This window comes from Tyto alba, unplaced genomic scaffold, assembly GCF_018691265.1.
Source record: "Tyto alba isolate M040663 unplaced genomic scaffold, T.alba_DEE_v4.0 Super-Scaffold_29, whole genome shotgun sequence".
NCBI lineage: Eukaryota > Metazoa > Chordata > Aves > Strigiformes > Tytonidae > Tyto > Tyto alba.
Genome location: NW_024881303.1, coordinates 1961368 through 1985267, shown reverse-complemented (window position 1 = coordinate 1985267; position 23900 = coordinate 1961368). Strand labels below are relative to the sequence as shown.

General features: G+C 42.1%; 1 protein-coding gene across 1 annotated transcript in view; it reads left to right on the top strand.

Annotated features, from left to right (window-relative positions):
* MDGA2 (MAM domain containing glycosylphosphatidylinositol anchor 2) overlaps positions 1 to 23900 on the top strand; it is a gene marked incomplete at its 5' end in the record, with an annotated part of 393304 nt that overhangs the window by 335674 nt on the left and 33730 nt on the right. The window contains one exon of the mRNA XM_042799013.1: positions 2787 to 2935. Coding sequence (XP_042654947.1) covers positions 2787 to 2935 — 149 coding nt within the window. The remainder of the gene's footprint in view (positions 1 to 2786; positions 2936 to 23900) is intronic.

The window sequence follows — 23900 nt, the reverse complement described above, 5'->3', positions numbered from 1 at the left end:
AAGGAGGTAAGTAACAAATGTATACCCCTCCCACAGTTGGATATGAGCAGGCAGACTCTGTCTCCCCATGAGGCTGTCCTGTGTTTTTCACTGCATTTCATAATTACTTCCACTGACAAAATCCCTGAAGAAACAGAAGGAGGACAGAGGTATAAGCTTTGGGAGGTGGAAAGACGTCATTCTGCTTCTCTTTTTCTCTAATGACAAGTCTCTTTTGGACCTTTGCAGGAGGATAACATCTGCAAATGTTTTGGTTTCCCATGTTTTGTCTCCTTTTTGCATAATGCAAGTGATAAAATATAGCATTTAGCACAGCAGAGCCTGGTTTGTATTTGCCCCCATCCTGTTTCTAATAGCATTAAGCTCAATGCGTAGAAACTCTGGAGAAAGGAGGCAGACCTGGGCAGGGAAAGGATGGACCTGTTCCATGAAAAATTACGGGATCGCAGGGTGGTTTGGGTTGGAAGGGACGTTTAAAGGCCATCTAGTCCCACCCCCCCGCCATATGACTCATACCAGTTCCCTTGAAACATTTAGCAGCCAAATCAGTTTGTTAGACTACTCAGTCCCACAACAAGCACTTCATAATTTCATAGAATCATAGACAAACAGAACGGTTTGGGCTGGGAGGGACCTCAAAGCCCCCCCAGTGCCCCCCCCCTGCCCCGGGAAGGGCCCCCTTCCCCCAGCCCAGGGGGCTCCCAGCCCCGTCCAACCTGGCCTTGAACCCTTCCAGGGAGGGGGCACCCACAGCTGCTCTGGGCACCCTGGGCCAGCGCCTCACCATCCTCATCTTCCTTATAGCTTATCTAAATCTACACTCTTTCAGTTCAAAACTATTGTCCCTTGTCCTATAGACCTTGATAATAAGTCTTTCTCCAGCTTATAAGCCCCATAGATATTGAAAGACCACAACAAAGTCTCCCTTCTCTTCTCCAGGCTGAACCCCCCCAACTCTCTCAGCCCGGCCCCCCAGGGGAGCTGCTCCAGCCCCCCCAGCATCTCCGTGGCCTCCTCTGGCCCCGCTCGAGCAGCTCTGGGTCCTTCTGCTGTTGGGGGCCCCCGAGCTGGCCCCAGCGCTGCAGGGGGGTCTCCCCAGAGCGGAGCAGAGGGGGAGAATCCCCTCCCTGGCCCTGCTGCCCCCCCTGCTCTGGCTGCAGCCCAGGGCACGGGTGGGTTCTGGGCTGCCAGGACATATTGTTGGTTCATATCCATCTTTTCATCCACCAGTACCCCTGAAGTTCTTCTCTACAGGGCCACCCTCTTATTTTTTTGTGGTTTGTTTTTTGGTGTGTTTTTTTTTTTGTTTTTTTTTTTTTTTTTATTTTATTATTTCTTTGGTCAGTCTTTGACTTGGCGTTTTATTCCTGTTGTATCAGGGCAAAAAACAGTGGTTAACAATGCATCCTACAAATGCAGCTGTTAAAACTTGTTTCAAGTCTATCCAGCCATTTTTGCTTTAGGAAACGGAAGCAATGCTGTGTTGTTGGTATGCCATGCATAAAAAAAGATCAGTGCAAAATGGTTTAAAAATAGAAAACTGATCTGTGTCTCTCTGGCACGTACTGCTCTATGGTTCTTTGACTTTCCTTTAGAACAAATCCACAGAGATTTTTTGGAGGTGTGTTGGAATTGTGTATTCTAGTGAAGTTCTGTCAAAGGTTTTTGCAGACACCCTTGTCCCTACCACATCTGCTTGTAGACTTCATGAACTCAACTTTTGTGCCTGCACAGAGGTGCCTGGTGGCATATGAAATGCTCTAGGATGGTGCTTGCAGCTCCAGCTAAGACTCTCGCAGGTCCTGGGTGTCTTACAGTTCTGCTGTCATACCTTCCACCTGGTCTAGATGGCTGAGCTACCCTACTGCATCGCAGATGCCACTGCCTGCCCGTGGCTAGGAAACAGATTGGGCATCCTGGATCATTTTTGCTGTTATCGACAAATGACTTTTCATGGCACACTCTAGAGGCGTAAATGTAATTTGCATGTAAAGTCGTCACTAGTATTCATGGTTTAAGTCAAAGGGAACTCAAATTAGTGAATTCAAGCAATGTTTTGTCATGTGTTTGGGAAATCATCCTTAGGTTTGTCATATTTAAAATGGATGAAGGCTGTAATAGCATGTTGGTGAAACACTTGTGTGCCCAACATGCACTGTGAGATGTCATTTCCCTCTGTTGTGCAAATCAGTATTTTCACCTAAATAACGTACTGTAATAGCACGCACATCTGTGGGGTTATAGGGTGGCTTTAATGCAGTTTCACTTGGGAAGTTGGAGAGGAGAAGATGTGATGAAGGCAGCAGTCGCTGGAAATATCCGTCTTGTATTTCCAGCTCACGGCTGTCATTTTGGATTATTTGTGCCAGGTACAGCAGCTGTCACTGAGTCTTTCTCTGCTCAGTGAGGTGGAGATTGTTTTGATATCTCTATTTTAGTCAGCTGGGCCATGAAAAATTAGTGCAGAGGCATGTTACATCTCTCCAGCTTGCCTTTGCTAGGGGTTCAGTTAATTTTTCCCCTCCCATGCCCACACCTGGGCCACAGATGCCACTGAGGAGTGAGTTAACAATAAAGGCAAGCCATTGCCATGAATCCTTTAAAAAAGTGGATGGAGGCAAATAATTCCAAACTGTGTTTCTGGAAGAAGATATTTAGCAAAATGACTCAAAGCACAGGGGGAGAAGGCGGTTGCAGGCTGGATCTCAACACTCGGCTCCAAAACTGGCTGCCTGATCACTCTCTGGTTCCTTTGTCTTCCCCGTTTTTGTTCCTGTCTCCTACAGGCAAAGCCTACGCGCCCGAGTTCTACTACGACACCTACAACCCCCTGTGGCAGAACAGACCCCGCGTCTACTCCTACAGTCTCCAGTGGACCCAGATGAACCCCGATGCCGTGGACCGCATCCTTGCCTATCGCTTAGGGATCAGGCAGGTGAGGAAAGAAATTGGTGCAGGATGTGCCTTTTGAGTCTGCTGACCTCTGTGAAGACTGCCAGGCCTTGATTTTATTTTATTTAATTCTAAATTTTATTATTTTATTTTTATTTTATGTTATTCTATTTTATTTTTAAAACTTATTTTACTTTTTTTTTTTTTTCCTTCCTCTTTTCATCTTCTGTGAGTCACAGTTGTTTCTCCTCCTTCTGGAAGGTTTTCTGCCATCTTGCAGAGGTAGTCCTTTGCTGCTTGCAGATCCTGGAAACTAATTTGCACATTTGCAGTGTGAAATGCAAAGATTAAAGAGCTGCTCCTCAGAGGGTTTGCAGAGGCTGTGGCTCAAGATATGCTAGAAAGATTACATGAAAGAAACTTGCAGTGAAATTAAACGTTTTTTCTCTCTGTATCTACCTATAAATCCTTTATTAGATGTTCCATGTAAATAGGTAAATATAGGGATAGCTGTAGCTTTGCTATGGAAACATGTGGTGATCCCTGAGAACGAAGACATCTTTCCTGACCCCATTAAAGCCGATCACAGTTGTGTCTTCATAGATTCACTGTGAACTTTTCAATGGGAATTGGCACTGTTAAGGAAGTGTGGGACCAACTGACTTGCAGAGGAATTGTTAAGTTAACATAGCCATCCCCATTAATTTTCCCTTTAACCATTCTAAAAGAAAAATATCATCTGTCTTCTTTGAAGGTTATTGCTACAAAACTTCAGTTTTACTAGTCAATTAAAATGAAAGACCCAATCTGTGCATTGCTTAACCTCTCGTTAAATGGCAACACTTCTGCTTATTGCCCTTCGCAGAGCAAAGTGATCTTTGTTTGCACTTGAGCTTTCCTACAGCAAAGCCCATATAAAATCTCACAATTTTACGTTCTAAAGGCAGAAAATTGTGCTGTAACATTCTTTCGTGATCCTGTCCAGAGTCTGACCAAGCGAAGCACTACAGGTGTGCCAGTCTGGCACTGACAGCTTGGCTTTTGGCCTTTCTTGTCTTTCTCAAGGGAAAATGCATGGTTTGGAAATAACGCTCCTTGCTACGAAGGAGCTCCTTGCTCCTTGGCCACCATGTCCACCTCCAAGTAGTATCTTACCAGTTGGGCTGCCAGTCTTGGGGTCTGGCTGAGGCATGTCGTGCCTTGCCTTGCCTTGCCTTGCCTTGCCTTGCCTTGCCTTGCTGTGTCGTGCCATGCCATGCCATGCCATGCCATGACATGCCATGCCATGCCATGCCTTGCCTTGCCTTGCTGTGCCATGCCTTGCCTTGCTGTGCCATGCCATGCCATGCCTTGCCTTGACTTGCCTTGCCTTGCCATGCCATGCCATGCCATGTTTTCCTGTGCCATGATCTGACACTCTGTGCCATGCCACGCTGTGCCATGCCATGCCGTGCCGTGCTGTGCCATGCCCAGGCAGGGTCTCAGGGCTCCCACCACCCCTGCTCCTCAGCATGTGCCCCGGGCTCCCGCACCCAACCGGGACCTGCTGCAATCGAATGAAGACGTTTTGCTGCTTACTCGTGAGAATCCATCTGATATTGTTTTGGTCTTGTTTCACACTCTCCCGTTGATCTTGCTTTTCTTCAAATAATACTACAATCGATTGATTTAGAAAGTATGTGTTTGGTTATTTAATGCCTGAAATAATAGTTCGTGCAGGAAGAAAGAGATCGGGGATTAAGACAGATTCTTGAAGACATATATTTTTGAAAATGTGAGTGCAGAAAGTATTTTCTTATCTTGCAGATCTCCTACTGGGATGAGTATTGTAAGCTGCAAAATAAATATACAATCTGACCATGTTATTTATGCTGAGTGGATAGGGGTTTTTCCTTGTATAACTGGTAGCTGTGGGATTGACTGGGACACATCCAGGGAAGGGCTTTTATACCTGGAGAGTGCTGGCTCTCCTTCACTCAGAGTTTGTCTCTGCCCGAATCTAACTAATTTGAAATTAAAATTGATAACTTTTAGTACGTGCTTGCATCATTGTGCACAAATCAGTTCTGTTATTCCTAGTACCCGAGAGAAATTATTAAATTAAAAAAATAAAATTGCTGAAGTAAAACAATATATAATTAAATTAATTGCATTGGTATTTGAGCTTCTTCTTTTTTTTTTTTTTTCCATTTCATTTTACTTTACTTTTAATTATCTATTTATATAATTATCTAGAGTTACTTTAATTTCCTTGACAACACTCTCTGTCAGGCTAATCAAAATGTTTTCCTTGCATCTATTTGAAGCAACATTTAAAACGTGGGTGATGTAGAACCTAGTGAGCTGTCCGGACACACTAGTCCATATTGCAGTAATTCCCCCTGAAACAAGGGTAATAACTAAGCTTCTTATTTTTTTGGCACCTACCGGTACTAAGTACCAGCAAACTGCCTTCTGAACTGTTTGTGTTTAGATAGTTTATGTGACTTAGCAATGTATTTTTTACTGGGTTTTGCTATGGTTTTTATTTAATGACAGAAGTGGGGATGAGCATCCTTTGGGAGTGGTGGGAAACACCGCTTGGGCTGTGCAACGTTCATTGCAGAATTAGGGCCAGAGGGTTTCCCAGCCGAAGCGAGGGTCAGGGCTAGAGCCTGCAGCCCAGCACACTGCTATTACAAAAAGTGACTGCGCTTAATCTTTGTTTTGATCTTATCATGTGTTGCAAAACACTGCCAGTGGGCTATGCAGTGGGTCAGTGCGTTGGTATCTGCTTCTTATTCGTTTAACACCATTGCCTCAATCTGATCAGTAAACTGCTTTTGTATTAAGAATGCCAAAATCAGAGCGCAAGATCCTCATGCTCTTTACCTGATCTGTACATTGCTGCTTCACTTCAAACAGAATCCAGGTTTTGGGAATATTTAGTTGACAACAGGTTCAGGCTTGCTGGATTTTCTGTGGAATTGTTAAAGCCTGTAATACTGACAATATTTTTAATGCCATTTTATAAAAGCAAGAGTTTCCTGTGAGACACAGAGTGGTTTAGCTCCATTTCTGTATTTGCCAGGTGGTTGTAGAAAGCAACACAAAGGATGTGCTTAAAAATGAAACTTTTAAAGGGCAAAGGAGCCTGATAATAGAAAGTGGCAAACAAGGGATTTTCCTTAAAGACAAATTGTTCTGCTAAAAGTAATTAGATTTAGATTATACAGCTCTATAACAACAGGAAAGTCTCTCCACTGGTTGGCATAGAGTGAGATTGTAGGGCTGGAGATGTCTCTGCCTTGACCAGCTCAGGCAAGCAGAGCTGTGCAAAAGCTTTGCTGGCAACAGAAACTACGGGAGAGAAAAGGCCAGTGCGAGAGGTACAGTGCAGGCAGAAAGCAGGTGGAACAGAGATGCTGAAGCAAAGGAGCCGTGCTGTGCTGTGTGGGGTGCATGCAGTGAAAATAATTCAGTTCTGTTTACATAGAGGTACGAGCAGGAGGTGCGAGCTATTTCACCGTGGATGCCTGGAGCAGCTCTTGCACTGCTGGGACCATCAGGATTCTGTGGTTGCTCTGTAACATTGAAAAGGAATATTTTAAGAACAAAACTCATCAATTTAAGAAGTGAATTGAAATTCTGTAATAATCACTACATTTATATGTATGTTATCTACATGTCTTTCATTAAGATAATTTTATAGCTCTCCCCCCACCCCTATATTTAAAGCTACAAACTTCACGTAGAGCACTCTGAGGGCGAGCAGAAGTTAGTTTGGTCGCGTTTGTCCTGCTGGTATGTCAGTGTCTGATGGAAGCTCCCTCCTGGGAGAAACGGGTTATTTAGAGCACTTGGCTTTCTGCTTAAGCCCAGACGCTCCTGTTGTTGCCTTTTGGGGATTCATTCCATGCTTCACTTTATTTTTTAACAGGCACGGGCTCTTGTCTGCCTTTCTGTTTGCTGCAGTGCATGGACAGTGGCTTCCTGGTGCTGGGGTTTAATCGGCTTTGAGGATGCTGAGCCGCAGTGTCTGCCAAGCCTGCTGTGACGGAGCATCTAGCCGCCAAGCAGTGTGCATGGCTGTGCTCCTCTTTAATTGAACACTGACAAATGACTGTTGTAAAAAATGAGTCGCTAACTAAATGTCCATAGAGTTTACTTTTTGAGAGAGCTGCTGTTCCTGTGCTTTGATAGCGCTCAGAGCCCTCGAGCGTGTCTTGAGGAGGCAGCACAGCTCTGCAGTTATGCATCCAGTCCCCGTCCCTCCACGGAGTTATTACAGATGTGGTTCTCTCCTCATGGAAAATTCTGGCTTGTTCACTTAGAACAAAATTCATTTAGTCGATGAGAGGTAATAGCATGGGACCTGGGCTGATTTGCAGTTCTTGTAAGACCAATCTAGCCAATTTTGCAGGGTAAAAGGAACTTGAAGTGGTTGGTCCCTTTGCCAAAAGGAGAAAAGCCCTTGAGGGCAATGGATTCAGCCTACAGCCAGTCCTGCTGCCAACCTTCAGCATAAAGTAAGATTCAGAAGGTGGCAGAGAAATACCACCGTGTATATAGTATCTATTTCTCTTAGGCTGCCAGAGACAAAAAAAAGCAAAGATTAAAACATTAATTTCACTACTATCCATTCTCCTGCATGTTTCCTAAATTTAGAGAGTGTAATGGTGGTGGACAACTACCTTGGCACATCTGAGCATGTGCAAGTACATCTGCAGTCTCAGTTCCACATGGCAAAGAAGGGGAAGAATGAGTTGCACCCATCCATTTTCCCACATAGTTTTCATGAGCTTTTTTCCAGGCAGGCAATCATAAAAGGACACATTCCTGACACAAAAGCAGCACATGATTCTAGTACTTCAGAGTATCAGTAACAATTTTCCCACTGCTGAAGGGAAAATCTGAATACAGATCTGAGCAGAAAAAGAAGAGACACGTGGAGCCTAAACAAAGGTCCGTTTAAGATGCTCATTTACGATTACCACAGTCTTGTATGGCAGAGTAATTTGTAAATTAGGGATACAGGTGGAGCAGGGTGTAGTCAAGAGGAATAGGTAAGAGTCTACAGTTGCTCATTGGCAGAGAATGTGGTCAATACATTTTATGCTTGAAGATACAGAGCTGAAAGCAGCAGAAGAACAAAAGAAGTAAATTAATCTGAGCAATCCCAACTTCTGTGGCTTCTTCTGCAGGACCGTGTCCATGCAGCAAGTACGCAGCTTTTACCTGACAGAGCAAGTCCAGTTACCTCCTGGACCCCTGAAGGTCCCACATTTCCTGTTGCAGTGACCAGAAGGGATAGTGTTGTATTAAAAATAGAAGGACTTGGACATGTTTGCGTCCTGTGAGTACAGCTCCCAGACACACAGGCATCTGTTTGCAGTGCATTAAGGCCACCACCTTCTTGGTGGTGCTCAGTAACCCAGCCCACTGCATGGCCTGTTGCCTCTGTGGGACCACCTCTCACCAGTTCTTTTTCTCTGGGGCTTGCTTTGTTTTTCTTAATATTCCTGGAATAGGGCTGCCAGACTCCACCCTGTATGGAGCACCAGAACAGTGTTACACATTTCTGTCAGATCCTGCTTCTCGTCATCTACTTTGTCACTAGAGTTAAAATAAAGACGTCTCAGGCACAAGAGGATAATTTAATGGTAGGAAAGCAGGACACATGAGAAGAATTTTTGGCATTTTAAGCATCGGTTAAAGAGAAGTTGAGAGAAACTGATACAGCAAATGCCAGAAAAGTTATTTGAGACAAAGGTGGAGCTTGGTTTAACGGGCGTATCAGGGAAGCCAAGGAAGTCAAAAAAGGCAAGGGAAGATCCTGTCAGATGAAAAGGGAGACACAAGAATAGAAAAGTGTCATTTTTCTGCCTATAGAGTGAAAATGGAAATAGATGAATGGAAATCATTATTTACTGAAGTATTTAGAATTAAAATCACTTATGAGGAATGTATTTATTTTAGCACTCTCAAGGTCCCCACCTGATGGGTAGTAATTCTCCAGATGTTCCTTCTGTCAGGATCACGGTACTGTCATCACACAATCTACTGCAAAGGGAAAGATGTTTGCAAGCTGGGTATTTTAATTTGGTTTGCTATAGAACATGTAAAATAAATCAAAATTTATACAGAAATTGTATTCAGAACCATTCAAAAATAATTACTCACATCTGTAGTAATTAATTTCAGAGAAGGAAGTGAGAGTTGAAAATTCACATGAATATTGGAATATTTCTGATGTTGCTTTCATGAAAAAATTTAAGCTTTCTTCTACAGAGGGATATAAGCTGTCCCAGAGATTTCACAGCATGCATTTCTTTTTGGAAGTCAAAGCAAGGCTTGTGTGTTTTTCCTGTTATGTCTGCACTTGTGAAATGAGACAGAGAGAGTTTGGCCAAAAAAAAAAAAAGAAAGAGTGCAACATGCAAAGGCATGTTTCTTACTGATTTTCTTGGGTTTGGTGAATTGAATTAGAGAAGCAATGGTTCTGTTTTACAATTCTCAGTTTGCAATACTGATTCCTCCTATGCTTAGTCTTCACAAGACCGAGGCTTGATTTTCAAAACAGCAAACTGAGGGCGGTCCTTTGAGACTTGTGCTGAAGACTTTTAATTGCCATTTAAAAATGGTTACATCTCTCAATCTACACGATCTAGACAAATGCTTATGCATAATTCTGAAAAAAATTCTACCGATGACTTCTTAAGAAATTCAGAGGTAAGAGTGCTACACAAAAATACATCTTTTTCTGTCAGGTCCTGACATTCTGACTTTGATCCCGGAGAGGCTCTGGACTGCAACCACTCTCCCTGGTCTGGGAGTTGAGCTCTGTGCCTCTGGAGTAGCTTGTTTTGGAGGCTGTGGGCTGTATTTTCTAGAGATGCAAACAGAAAACATCCCAGGCAGAGCTGTGCCATTCACGTTACCACAGAATGTGGACCGTAAAACTAAATGCCCTTTCTTCACAAAAATTTACAGGCAAAATCTAACATATTAATTTGATCCAAGCAATTACTTCCTGCTGGGACTGCCTTGATTTGATTTTCATTATATAAGCATAAACTCTGGCTATTTCATTACTAATTTTAATACCTAATTCATATTAACTATTTAGCATGGTTTCTTAAGGAAACAGGACGTGCAAGCTTGTTCTAAAGTTACTGTCTGTGATTTCTGAATCCAGCTCTTCATTTTGGTCAGATTTGATAGGGAAGAGTTCTGCAACAGGCAAGGAAGGTCCCACCAGTGTTGTGAAATCATGAGAAAGCAGAGAAAGATGTAATTATAGAAAGAAATTGAAGGGTGGGATCACATTAATCAGAAAGAAAAAAAACATGGACCTGGGGCAGGCTATATGAATTCTCTAGCTTCCTAAGGAATTCTGTGGAATGCCCTCCTAGGATACTTTGCATTTTTGAGCTGTATCTAATCTTTCCCTGCAGGGTGTCTCAGGCATATCTATACATTTCTCTGTGCATATTTATACACTGCAGGAGCCAGAGATCTCTATTGCCAAGTCTCCTTCTTGACTTTTGCCAGCAATGGCAAAAAGGTAATTCCCTAAAGGACAAATCCTGCACGAGGGGAAGGAGCTTGTCACACTCTTGTGCTTGAGCAATGATGGTGATGTAACCCGAGGTTTTCGTTGCACATTTCCCATCAGTGAAAGAAATTACAGACATATTTGTACTTAGGAGTACACTCTCTCACCCAACATTGCCAGAATCAAGTCCCACGCTGTATCTTCAGACTGAGCATGGTGGTCACACTCAACTTTCCTTTATTTTATCTCAGCAGAAGAATCTGCAATATGAATTGATTACTGCTGACAAAAGCAGTGCATCAGTCGAACTTTAGGAAGGACGCAGGAGAAAATAGAGTGAACTGAAGAGCAATTTAGTAAGAGAAATTATTCAAGCTGGAGGAATTCATTTTAGTAAATGAGTTATTTGCTTCTGACAGCATTTAAACCCTTGTTGTACGGTTGAGGGTCCCCGTGTACTTGCGTGTGCCCCAAGGCACAGCGCTGGCTTGGTGGGCTGCAGCCGGAGCCTCGGGTGGCAGTGGCTGCCTTGCACAAATCCCCGTCACCATCCAAGCAAGGATGTGCTTTTCTTGACATTGTGGAGCCACATGTGGGCACCCCTCTGGCAGAAGCTGGGCCCTTGATGAAAATGTGCCCCCACTTACAGTATCAGGCAGCAGAAGAGCAGATAAGATGGGATGTGTGTTTTCAGCACTGCTTTTTCACCCTGCTGCTGTGTAGTTGTCCAATGAGTGCTATCAGCAGGCAGTCAGGATTTTGATGCTGATCAGATCCAGGTTTGAAATGAAAAATATGATTGCCTAGAAATATTTTTCATTACTCTGCCTTGTTTACATAAATTCCTGTGATGCAAGACTGTTTTAAAAAAAAATCTGTGACAGCAATGGTTTGCTTGCTAGTGTTGATTTCATGTGATGCCATACAGCAGTTCAGAAATATTAAAGGATTTGCAGAAACGAAAGCTAACAGAAACAGAGCAATTAAACTTTGAAAATTGAAGATCTACATGAAAATTATGGCATATGCCCTTAGGCAAATGCATGACAAGTAAGAGTTGTGTGTCTGGTATGCTGCATGCTTTTCGTCATAGTAAAATATAGCATAAATAAATATTTGAAAAGGCCTTTGAGGTTTACAGAAGCTTAATTCTGATGAAGGAGGCATCCTCTTTAGTGAAGATAGTTTCAGAGCGGCATGAATGCCTAAGAATCATAAATAGATTGCATGGCATATTGCAGGTACCCTCACTGCCCTCCTGAGGCATCTCTCTATTTCTGTAGGCTTTGCATCTGATCTCATGGACCAAGTTATCTTCTAACTCAGCGCTGTGGCCGGGTGAGGGGAGGGCAGCGGCAGCTCTCAGCAGAATTAAAGAGCATGGCAAAAGACCTTAGAATCTGAGGGCTACCCTCAAACAAGGACATGGAGTTTCACTGCACAATACTTCACAGTGAAAAAAGTCCAGTTTGTGTTTTTTTTCTGCCAGCCAAACGTTGAGTATTCACTGTATTTCTGGTCCTCGGTAACAAATGGAAGTGCTCGTGTGTGGCCAAGAAAGCTGTCGCATCCCTTAGCATCTCCCCTCTGTGCTGCACTCTGGCATGAGAAATTCTGGTAATCTGTAAAGGGAATATTTATCTTCTGAGCTCCCTGACTTGTTTCTAAGGCCACTCAGGTTGAATAAGTATCTGCACGCACATCTAGAGGGTCCATCAACTAAAACTATTACATCTGTTTGAGGTCTGCTTGTATTTTCCCTAGCGCTGTTAATAAGTGCATTTACAAAATGAGTGCTGCAGATATTTAAGTGTAAAAAATAAAAATTATATGAATTGATTATTTATCAACAATCTGAGCTGAGACTTCACCAACATTGGTCCCCATGAGCAGCCTTAAGGACTGTGTAAGGGACAGACCCCAGTGCTGGGAACTCTGCAGACCAGAGCTTCCTCTTGCTGGGATGCTCCCTTGGCTTCTGCCTCCAGGTTTCTGAAAAACCACCTGTTACCTTTGTATAGACTGAACTTGTATATCAGTCTTAAAATAACAGATTAGGAATCCCAGATGTCTGCTAGACACTTGGGTACTTTTACTGGGCATAGTCTCGCTGTCTCTCACCATAAATTCTGTCCTTACTGAAACAGATATATGTAATTTAGGAAAAAAAATATTATAAAGAATACATTTTGCCAAAAAAAAAAAAAAAAGCAGCGCCATTATGAAATGAAACCTGTTTCTGATCCACAGTGATGTGTTGTCTCTCTTCATCCAACTAAGGCCAGAAAGGATTTTTTCATTTTTAAAAGTCTTGTGCAAATTTTATTTGCAGGTTGGAGAGAAAAGCTGGTAAATGAGAGTTATCATTTTGTTAATAATGCAATAAGGTTGGCAATTCCTTAAACACGGGTTTTGCTTGCTCCTAGATGAGAGATGTTTGTAGCTAAATCAGGACATACTAGCCAATGTATACTTAGTACAAGCTTTCATCCAATAACGTGTACTACAGAAATTATAAATTGTTGAGACAAGAGTGATTTGTTCCTGTAGACAACTGCTTCATCTATTCTTTTGCTGTTAGAGAACTCTTTATTCTCTGGAACATACATATGTTTAAATTGAATACAAACCATATTGCCTTTCAATAAGCAAATGAGCACCCTACTGCAATGCATCTGTGTTTTTGAGCTGATTTAAAACATCACATTTACATTTTGAGAACTTCATTAAACATCTAGCGGCTATTTCCTTTCCTCTTGTGCAACAATTGTCTTAAGTATTTAAGAAATGGTTTGTTGAAACATTCATATCTGACAGTTGGGCTGTTATTGATTGGCAAAAATTTGTTCTTACTTAAAAAGTTAAGCAAAATCAGTATGTTCACTTTCCTTAGAAATGCACTTTGGCATCATGCGCTTGTCTTAACGCATTGTTACTCCTTGATCTATTTATGCAGAGACTCATGCAGATTGTTTAAAATGCAGCCTTGTTTTTCCAGTTCATTTACCAAGACAACCTCGCTTGTTCATAGTATTGACTAAGCAGCGAAGCTCCAGCGTGCTGTGCTTTAAAAGGGTTGGGTTTGTCATCTTGATTGCAGCTACAGTCATTAATTTGTCACTATGTAATTATTTTGTATGAAAAAATATGGTCATTTGCAAATAGCTTTTAGAAATCACAAGGAAATGTGTTAGTTCAGTAGTGACAGGAGAGCACTGTCTGTCGTTCAAGATCCATCTGGAGAAGGCTGTAGCATTGTGGGATTCTCACTAAGTCATCACCACTGAAATATAAGATGTGTCTTGGTATAGATAGGTGCCTGATCATGGAAATGTAGTTGTTGATATAAGCATGAAGTGTTTTGTTTCAATTTAGGAACTCAATCTTGATGCCACTTTGATAATTATAACTCTTGTTGCCCTGACAAAAAGAACGGTCTGCCTATTGCAGATAGATGAACCTGCTACTGAATATGCAAAAGCACATCCATGCTGTTGGCAGGAGCACTGCTGGCAGTGCCCAGCTCACCTGTGACGTGGCTCTGAGCTGTGCTTTGAAGTGAAGGGTGAAGTGTCGGTGCCGGACCAGTTTCCCGATATGTGAACTTCAAATTCAATATGTCACTGAGAAGGAATGACAAAACTTTCTCTGAAAACTACCCTTAACGGGGGTTAAGTCTTAGCCGCCTTTTGCGAATGCCCAACAAAACAAGGATTAAAAATTGAAAAACTCCTGGTAGATGTCTTGCAGTAGCAAAAGAGCCAGCCAGCCTGCCCTGCTGGGGTTGGGAACAGTGCAGCTTCTGTTTAATCCCACAAACTTTAGTGAATTAATCTGATAGCAAGCCAATTTAAAAGTCTTAAAATGGATTATCTTGGTTTATATCACATTTTAGCCTTTAAGGAAGAAAAAAAAAAAGATAGTGACTTGAATGAAGTGTCAGCACACTCAAGGTTGTGACTGATACAAGTCCCCACATTAGAGATGTGCACATTCTGATTAAGATTTGCTTTACCAAGAGCAAAATCCTACTGCCTACTTTAGGTCAACAGGTGGTTTCCACTGTTCCCATTAAAATGCAGGCAGAGAGGATGCATTGCCAGTGGGTCAAGCCAAACATGGCATGGTAGAACCTAACAGGGTTAGAATTTCGTGGGTGATGGCAGCAATGAAGGTGCTCATTGTGCTGTGGGGAGATCAGGGCAACATATTTCAGCCCTGAATGTGTTTTTATTGTCAAGTTCCACAAGAAGAGAGAGAATTCTTTTTAAAAAGGTTTTTATACTTGTCTTTTTAGTAGTGTTCACATTTTTATTCAAACTGTAGATAAGTTTTTTTCAAGAAGAGTTCCAAAACAATACAGAAAGCAATAGCCCAGACAGACAGTTGATATTATACATCAATGTCATAATCAAAACCCACTATCTTTAAGTACTGCTTGGGTGAGCTTTGATCCCGGAGTAGAACAGACCGCAACCACAGAGAAGGGAAGGTGGCACTGGGGGTGCTGTGGCAGGGTCTGGGAGCAAGTGATTGCCAGTCCTTAAGTGAGAGTGGGGAGTATGGTCAGCGTGAGGTGCAGCCTCTTCTCTGTGAGTAGTTACCTCATGGGCATAACACTTCATTTGTCATTAATAGCAGACTGGATTTTTTTATTTTATTGTATTTAAACCGTGGAGTGAGGATGCATTCAAACTAAGTGACGATAAAACTGGTCTGTGAGATAACCATCACAACACCTATTCCGCATCACAGTGTAACTCAGGAGACTATAAATCCTCCTGCATGTAGCATTTATAGAAAAAGTAGCATAGAGTACAGGAAGTTTCTGTTTCTCAGGGTCACTGTTGCACACAGCGTTTCATTTGTAAGTATCCTGCTCAACACTCCAGTTGAAGGATGAGGACAACCTTGTGTCTTCCATCACGGTGAACTGCATAGATTTGGTCACCCTCTACTTGCTTCTAAAGGGGATGAGGCCTGCCAAGACGTTGTCTGGACATAAGGAACGTTTTCCCGTCTCATTAATAGCTCTCTGAAGAATATTCTGACATTAATATATTGCAGCTTTGGATTTGGCTTTGTAATTAGTGACCCTGATTCCTGCAATTTTTTTGTATTTCAAAGCATCCTTGTACACGTCCGCTGGTCAGCCTTTGGAGATGGCCAGCACTCTAGTAGTTGTTTTCATTAAACATTCCATGATAAAGTGGAGTTCAGTGACAGGAGGAGCCTGAAGATCATGAAATAAATTAGCAAAGTCAAATAGCATAGCATGCATCAGGCTAGAAACATAGGGAAATTCAGGATTTTGTGCTAAAAGGCCATGAAACCCTACATGTTGAATTGCCGTGATATTTTCTTGTGTGTTTTCAAAGTGCATACAAAAATGGTCCCAAATGTCACTCAGAGTGTTTCTATACTCCCGAAAGCTTATCCACCCAGAACAAACCCACTTTGGAACCCCACCTTCAAGCTCTTGCTTCACCGAGCACATGTTCAGTTTTGCTTGAGCAGCTGTGAGTATCTTTGTGCTTTCCCATACCAGCTCCTAAGTGGGTGGCAGCTGCTCAGAACAGTTCTGGTGCTGTCTGGGCACCACGTGGAGGTGTTTCCTTTCCACAGATTGTTTCACCAAAGACAGATTCAGGTAGTTTTTTCTAAATGATAACAGTTAGTGAATCCTGAGTTGCACAAACATTCAAGCGGCGATGAGCGAGTGCTTCCAGCTCTCTGGTATTTACTGTCAACGGGATGAAAGCAAATGAAATGAGAGAGACTTTCCTGGAGCAGATGTGAAGGGTCTGCAGCTCTGATCTCCGTGGTGGCTGCTCTGCTCCTCAGCAGGCGATAGCCGCGTTCCCCGCACCACCGGCGGCGCTGCAGCCACGGTGACCTAGAAAACGAACGGCTCCGCTTTAAAGAAGTAATAAAAAGTCAAGCGGTACCTGTAAACCAGAGAGTAACTTGTTCAAGCTTGTTATTTGGAAGATTAAAGTTCCTACCTCTCCTTTATTTTCAGCCTACAGATGTCTGCAGTCCCAGTCGGTTGATAATGAGAAAGTCTCTTCAAACAGCCCGGAGCAGGTCGCTTCTCTGTGTGCTTCCTTCTGGTCGCCATTTGGCTTTATTGTATTTTTAACTTCTGCTTTCATTCAGCAGCGTACAGGGTCAGACGTATTCAAATACATATTATGTGCTCGTGAAGCGGATCTCTGTGAAGGTTGTGTGGTCACTGCCTGCAAAATGGGGTATATAAGTTTCTGTCTGTGCCATAGCACGGTTCTCAAAGACATGCAGGTACAGGTATGCATCAAATTTGCTACAAAGGAAAAAGTGAACGGTGATAAATTTTATTGCCTTTCTGATTCAAAAAAGTCATTCCTACTGTTGATACAGAGTTTACTCTTTGTCCCCGTGTGTAAAGTTGTTAAAAGCAAAGAAATATCAACCCTCCAGCTATGAAATATCCTAAATTACAGTTTACTTAGCAAATGGACTGAAGTGTCCTAATTAATATCATAAAAGATGTTTTTATTATCATTCATTTGTATGGAAAAACAGAAGGTAGTGTATTTTGTCTTTCAATTAACCAGCTTTTAGCAGATATTTGTGCTGTGTTTTGATTTTACTCTGATAAAAATGACCTCTCTCTTTTCCTATGTTACCATATTCCACCCTGCCTTTAAAACCTGAGATATAATGCATATTTAGAGAGGACTTAACTGTTAATCATCTAGCTTCCAGCTTTTGCATGCCAGCTTTCCTTAAATTGTCTCCATCTCCTTCTTCTTCAAATATCAGACAATAAATTTGGATCATGGACAGGTGTTTCTGACATCTGAACCACTCATCCATCAGATCGTAGTCCCTAAAAACTGCGTCTAGAACATTCTGCATCTCTGGACCCCAAGCTCCCAATTGCAAAAGACTCAGGGACTTCTAGTTCATTAAGAAAGTGAAAGAGAGAAAATTTTTTCATGCTTTTGGGTGTATCGCATAAAACCAATTACACAACATGGTAAACACAAAATAAGTAAAATGAATGGTGGGAGCAAATACAGAATGATTGCTAGTGGAATCCTGCAAGAAGGAAGTTGATTACATACCTACAATTGTTCTTATAGATTAGAAGTTAGATAATTGAAAAAGATTGTGCCCACTCTCAAATGTGCTTTAGAGCCTGTTTTCCAGGCAGAAAGGAGGGAAAGAAGAGGGTTATTGTGTGGCTGCCGTTTCCATGTGCCTCATCTCCTGGTGGAGGGAGGGTGAGCCCCGGGTGCTGGTGACAGCAGAGGCAGGTCCTGCCCCGCGGAGGGGTGGCCCTGTGCTCCTCCGTCAAACACCTCCAGCCCCAGAATGACGTCCATCCTCACGCAGGGAACTTTGACTCAGAGGCAGTCCCTGGCTCCAGCAAGCAAAGCTCAGGGCGTGCTCGGTCCGGGCTGGGTTTGGGCGCTTGGTGCCCGGTGCCTCACGAGCCTCTGGCGCCCGCATTTGCAGGAGAGCAGAGAGCAGGCACCAGCTCAGCGGGGGAACAGGAGTGAGGTTTTGGCAGTTCCACTGGTTTTGCCTGAAAATAGTAAAAAAGAAAAGAGATGTCATCAAGAGCAGTGTTACATGATGCACGGTGGGAAAGAAACCGATGATGAGCGTGGCAGAACGTGCTTTGCAGCTGCCCTCGTTGTTTTTGCCTGAATTGCCGATATTTGTCACTGTGAGTCACTTCAGGGCCGTAACTATCCTTTGAAATAAAGATGACACAGGAGCAACCTACCTGATAAAGTTTATGTTCAAAACCAGATAGATCTGATTATATTGCTGAGCAAAATTGTTAAAGAAGAGCAGCCACTGGATTCGCACAGCAGAAATAAGGCAAACACCAAGTGGGAGTTTTCCCTCTGTGGTGTGCAGATAGAAGAAATATTTGCCCATGAACTGAACGGTGCTATTTCATATATATAACTGGTAAAGAAAACTTTTTTTATTACAGAAAATCAATTGTCATTGTTGTTATAAATTGTAAAGAAATTACTTTAAAGACTGCCACAGTTTTTTATAGGAGTATACAGTAGATTAATTTACATCACATTCACTTGTCATTAATTAAGGAGATGCTTGTCTGACTTTTTCAGTCAATGAAGAAATTTATGGTTGAAATCAATAGGCCAAGTACAATGGACTAAGGATGTGTTTATTTTTTATAAACATAACTGTGCATATAGGCAATCAATATTTAATCATCCCATAGGATTAATTTCTCAAGAAATCTATATGTTCAAGTCTTTTGGAGAATATAGTATTTCTCAACAGCAGGCACAGAATAAATACCCTTTCATTGACAGCCTAGAGGAGATGGTTTCAGCCTGCTGCAATAAAACACTGCCACACTTTTATAGTCTCCTACTCTCTGATTCCGGGGAAATACATTTTGCTTTTCTGTTAGCTTTAGGGAACAAAGATTTCTAAATATTCAAAGGTAACCCATAAGAAAGGAGTCCTTGTGAAGCCTTCTGTGCTCTGGACTGACTGAACATAGGTGTGCTCTGCTAAATTAATTACAGATTAGGAACATGATAATGCTAATAAATGTTCCAGAAACTAATGTGACTTCCTCAGTGCTTTACAAATATTCACAAACCATTGGAAAACTGTTGTTTCAGCTTGGTCAAAGTAAATTTCCCCAAATGTATTTCATTCTTATATTTGTAAGGCAAAGGGCTTTGATTACAAGAATATTTCTCCTTCAAAAATTTGTCTTCAAGGAAATCCTGTTTCTTGCTAATTTTAAAGATCTGGACACATGAATTGAAGTGCAGGCTGATGTTTTATGGTTGCGTTTGCTTGTGTATTGTCTCTTCGAAGTATTAATATTGACTTTTTAATATGAAAAAGCACAGCCTGGGTGTTAGGGAGAGTCTGTTCAGGTGTTTTAGAAGAAGTGGGTAATGCAGATTAGGCTGCTTCGCATCCAAGGGACCTCAAATAGCTGCCCAGGTCTCTGAAGGCAGACAGACAGTGCTGCAAGAGCAAAGGCAGAGAGCTGGGTTGTTCTTGGTGCTTTAATGCCAACCAGTGAGTGACCAAGAGCTTTGGGTGCCTCCAGAGCCTCTCCAGTTGCATGCTAGGGGTTTGAACCTCCCAAAGCAATTGTAGGAATCTAAATCCTACTTTTAGAGTGTTTGGGGCATTTCAGTGTTGGCGTTAGATGCCTCAGCATCACGCAGACCTTTAAAAATGTTGTTGTAGAAAACCCTTGTTCCTCCAGCCGGTTGCGCCTGACTCCATGTAGATGCGACCTTCGTTTTTTTCGGCATCGGCAAGTAAACGAGCTGAACTGCTACACTTATTTTCAAGTTTTAGTATTTGTCAGCCAAGGGTACCGCTGCTGTTTCACACCAGGTTTGGGAGGTGGCTCCGTGGCCGATGTCCCCGGCTCCGGGGGTGATGCTCTGTGCAGCCGCTTCACTTCCAGCGCAACTCTCGGGCTTATTTTCCTAGTGGAAAGAGAAGGTTGAAAGCTGAAAGTGGTGAAAGCTGTGTGGATACTGGTTTTATGTATTTATTTGTTCAACAGCTCAGCCAAAAAATCAGGCAAGGGGACGTTTTGTGTCAAACCTAGTGACAATTTTGTGATGTTTGGGTTTTTTTTTCTGGTTGCCATGGTAAAAAGGAGAATTAGAACAGATGTGGTGTTGATTGCAAGGCAAAATGATGTGTGTTGCTTCCTATGGTGAAATACCAACATCCAGTACTGGGTTAGGAAGCATAATACTGAAATGAAAAATCAAACTGTTTTGCTTTCTCAGTGAATAAAATAACGGAGCTTCTTTATTGCTTTTGTTTGAGTGGTTGTAGAAAAGGGTGATAATGCAGAGCAGCAACCCAATTGGATACAAACTCATGACTCGTTTTGTTAATTGTAAACTTTGAACATGAAGTATTAATTATCAAAAATATTTCATGAAGTCTCTGTTTCAGTATTTTCTTATCCAAAGGTGAGGTGTAATAGGGAATATCTTTACAGTAGACCACTGTAAGGAGTCAGAAGTACCTCGAAGCGAAGGCAAGCTAACTTCAAACAACTGCCAGAAAGACAGCAGTAGCTCACACAACTGCAAGCACAGTATCATTAATACAGTACTCACAAATGTAATTGTCAACCAACATGTTAGCATAAAAGCTGTGGCTTAAAAAAACCACTAATGATGTTTATTAAAAAAAAAAAAATTAATGTCAAAAATTGGGTAACTTTCTCCAGAGTGTTATGTTTCTCTGATTACTGATTTCTATGAAAGGGACAGACACAATAATGAAACTCCGTTCGGCGGTATACCACTGACTTTTGGGGCATAATCAATGGTCTTAATCTTCCTTGTGAAGATTGCTTGTATTCAACTTGATAATTTGATTTTTAAAATATAAAATAAAATAAAAATTGGAATCGGAAGTAAGATTATGGAATTCTCCTTTTGAAGGATCAGCAGTCTTCATGAGGTCTGCAGAGCAATTTCTGTTCCAGTATATTAGCATCACTTACATTTTTGGGTGAGCTGTTTAGGCAAAATAAGAAAAATATATAGACCTTAGGTTTCCATTTGTGGGATAAATTATATACATATAAATTTGTTCCTCATTTATGAATTCTGGAAATTTCTGATTATCATTTTAATTTAAAATCAAGTATGTCTTTCAGATAAAACACTGAGGCTTCATTATAAAACTTTTGAGAATTTGTGGCAGGAGCTGCACTAGGTGCCTTGTTGTAATCGATGTCTATAAAGATATGGTGAGTTCAGCTCCTACCACAGTTTTGTATGGTCAGAAATATTGGATAGAATGGAGTTTCTCAGCAATTTTTTTTTATCTTTTTTTTTTTTTTTTCCAGTATGGGAGCAGGGGCCTGTGATTGAAAAAGTTTCTCTTTGAGAAAAAAGATTCTCATTTACCTTGGTCATTTTAATTGCAGGGCATTTTAAAACAACCATGTTGAGTTTAGAAAATTTAAAAAGTTGTGTTTAAAAAATACAAACCCCAAAATACTTGCACATTTAAAATAGAAGATCATTTTATTTGGCTGGCTGGTTAATTTGGTACATTTACAGACATTCATAAAGGCTTGTTTCCAGTTCCTCCCCTGAGCACAGCAGCTTTCCTCTGGAAGCACTTTCCAGTTTGACCACTGGGTATGGCGAGCATCTGTCCACAGCGAGAAGATCCATATGGGCAAATTCCCCATGCACCGCTTCAAAAATACAATCTAAACCTTGTCACAATTATCCATAATATCTTCTCTACAGCACGCTCATCACTTTGCTTGCAAGGACAAGGGTCTACTCGAGACAAGGCTTATCTGTTACTGGGAGGGGTCCCTGACAGCCCGTGAGGGTGCACAGTGCCTTATGCATTATTCAACCTATATGACAGGTCCCGGTGCTCTTTCTGTTTGTTTCTGCAGTGTTTTAAAGAATCCGTGCATCACTGTTGTGAGCATTCAGTGCAGATCAGGGCTCAGTGGCTGTTTCACCTGATGTGCGTGAGCAGCAGAGCCTCGTCCTTGCACCTTCACACACTTTCCCACACGTAGCATTGGCCGTACACAGCGTTGGGTCACTTTTCTCCTGAGCGCTTGGGTTTCAGCGGTGCCTGGAAGGTTTCTGTGAGATGGGAGCAGGAGAGGTGCGTGTGGCGTAAAACCAGGGCTGCTGGTGGGCAGAGCAGAGGATGGGAGGAACAGTTGCCCTAATGCGTGCTGTTTGCTTCACAAGCTGAGGGATATTGGAATAGCACACGGCAAAATCTGGGTGAAGCAGGTATCCATGGCACGTTCTTATTCATGGCTATCTAAAGAAGAGACAAAGAGAAAAGACTGAATTTCTGTCAACCAACCTGTACCTTGGGTTTCATCGTTTGTTTTGTTGGTCTCGGTACTTGGGTACAAAGAGCTGTGAAAGAGTTGGCATCTGACAGAATATGTCAAATGGAAAATTTTCATGAGCTCCACTGGGATGATCTTTAAAGATACATATTTTCAGCTTCTTTATTACCTTCACTATCTCTTCGCAGAGTAGTGGCCTTGGGAAGCCATTAACAGTGGAATGCTCCACAGTCCAGGCTGTGTGCAAAGTCGTGGCAGACATTTCATTACTATCACATCTTATGAAGCAGGTCATTTTAATGGTTGCAACAAGGAAGAGGTGACGGGCTTGGGGTGCACACCCTGGCAGAGCGGCTTGGGGAAGACACTGCGGGTTGCTGAGCTGCAGCACCTCTGGGCTCAGCAGCTCGCAGCTCCCAGCCCCGCGCCGCGATGCCCTCAGCCACGCACCTACCCCTCGCCCCGTTCTACACCCAGACGTCCATCGGAAAGCTTTCTGGTGCCAGCGCCGGGTTTCAAAGGCAGACCCCCACCCTGCGCATCTGCAGGATTTGTATTCACCCACATCCCTCTGCCTTGCACCTCAGGCAGGCAGCTATGTTGTTTTTTCCTTACGGTAACTTGTTTTCGCATTTGGAACCTAAGCTGAGATTTTTTTTACATAGCATTTCTCCTATGCATGACTTAACCCCTGCAGGGCCAGCCCCGAAGAGCCACCTGAGCTTATAGCATGGCTCACCCAGCATGTGCAAGAGCAGAACCCCTGAAATAAAATCTCAGATGCGCTCAGCTTTGGTCTAACTCAAGTAGTACAAAGGCTCAAAGCGCAGTAAAACGCACACTGACTCTGGTGGCAGCAGAGCAAAGCTGATGTCTAGAGCTGTTCCATCATCCCAACTTTCTTAAGAATTTCTCTTGCTTTCTTGCTTTGCAGTCATAAGTTTTATTTAATGGGCATATAGCTGTACTCGTGTAACATACTTTAACGGTAAAAGTATTGACATCTCTGTCCCACTGCTATGAATTTAAAGCTTGGAGTTTGCTAATGTTGCTACAAATGTATTTTATTTGGATGAAATGTGGTAGATTTAGTACTGGATTTCAGTGTACATTTTTATTGCATCAGCAAATTAAAGTTTTGGAATAAAAAGTTTTCTATCCTTAATAAGCTCTGTATTGGTGAACATATAATAGGGAAGAACTTCAGTGCATTGGCAGGTATAGTAAGCTTAGTGGAACATCTTATTTTAGCATCACTGCACCTGTGCAGTTGTCTTGGGATGTGTGGTAAATATTTAACGATTTTTCCTTTGTTTTCTGCAGATAGCGTCTGTAATAAGGCAGAGTATCTGCAAGTAATATTGCAATACCAAGTCACTCTCTTGCCCAAAATCTGTACGATTTCTGCTTATCTATAAACTAGTTAATGTTAGAGACAATGTGACACTCTCTTCTTGTGATGCCTTCTTCTTAATTAGATTTTTTCTTTTCATTTCTTGGTAAGGCATATAAATAAAAGAAACTATGGATTTTGATGTTGAAAAGACTGTGCAGTCTATAATGCACAAAAATCTATGCTTTGCTTTTTTTAAT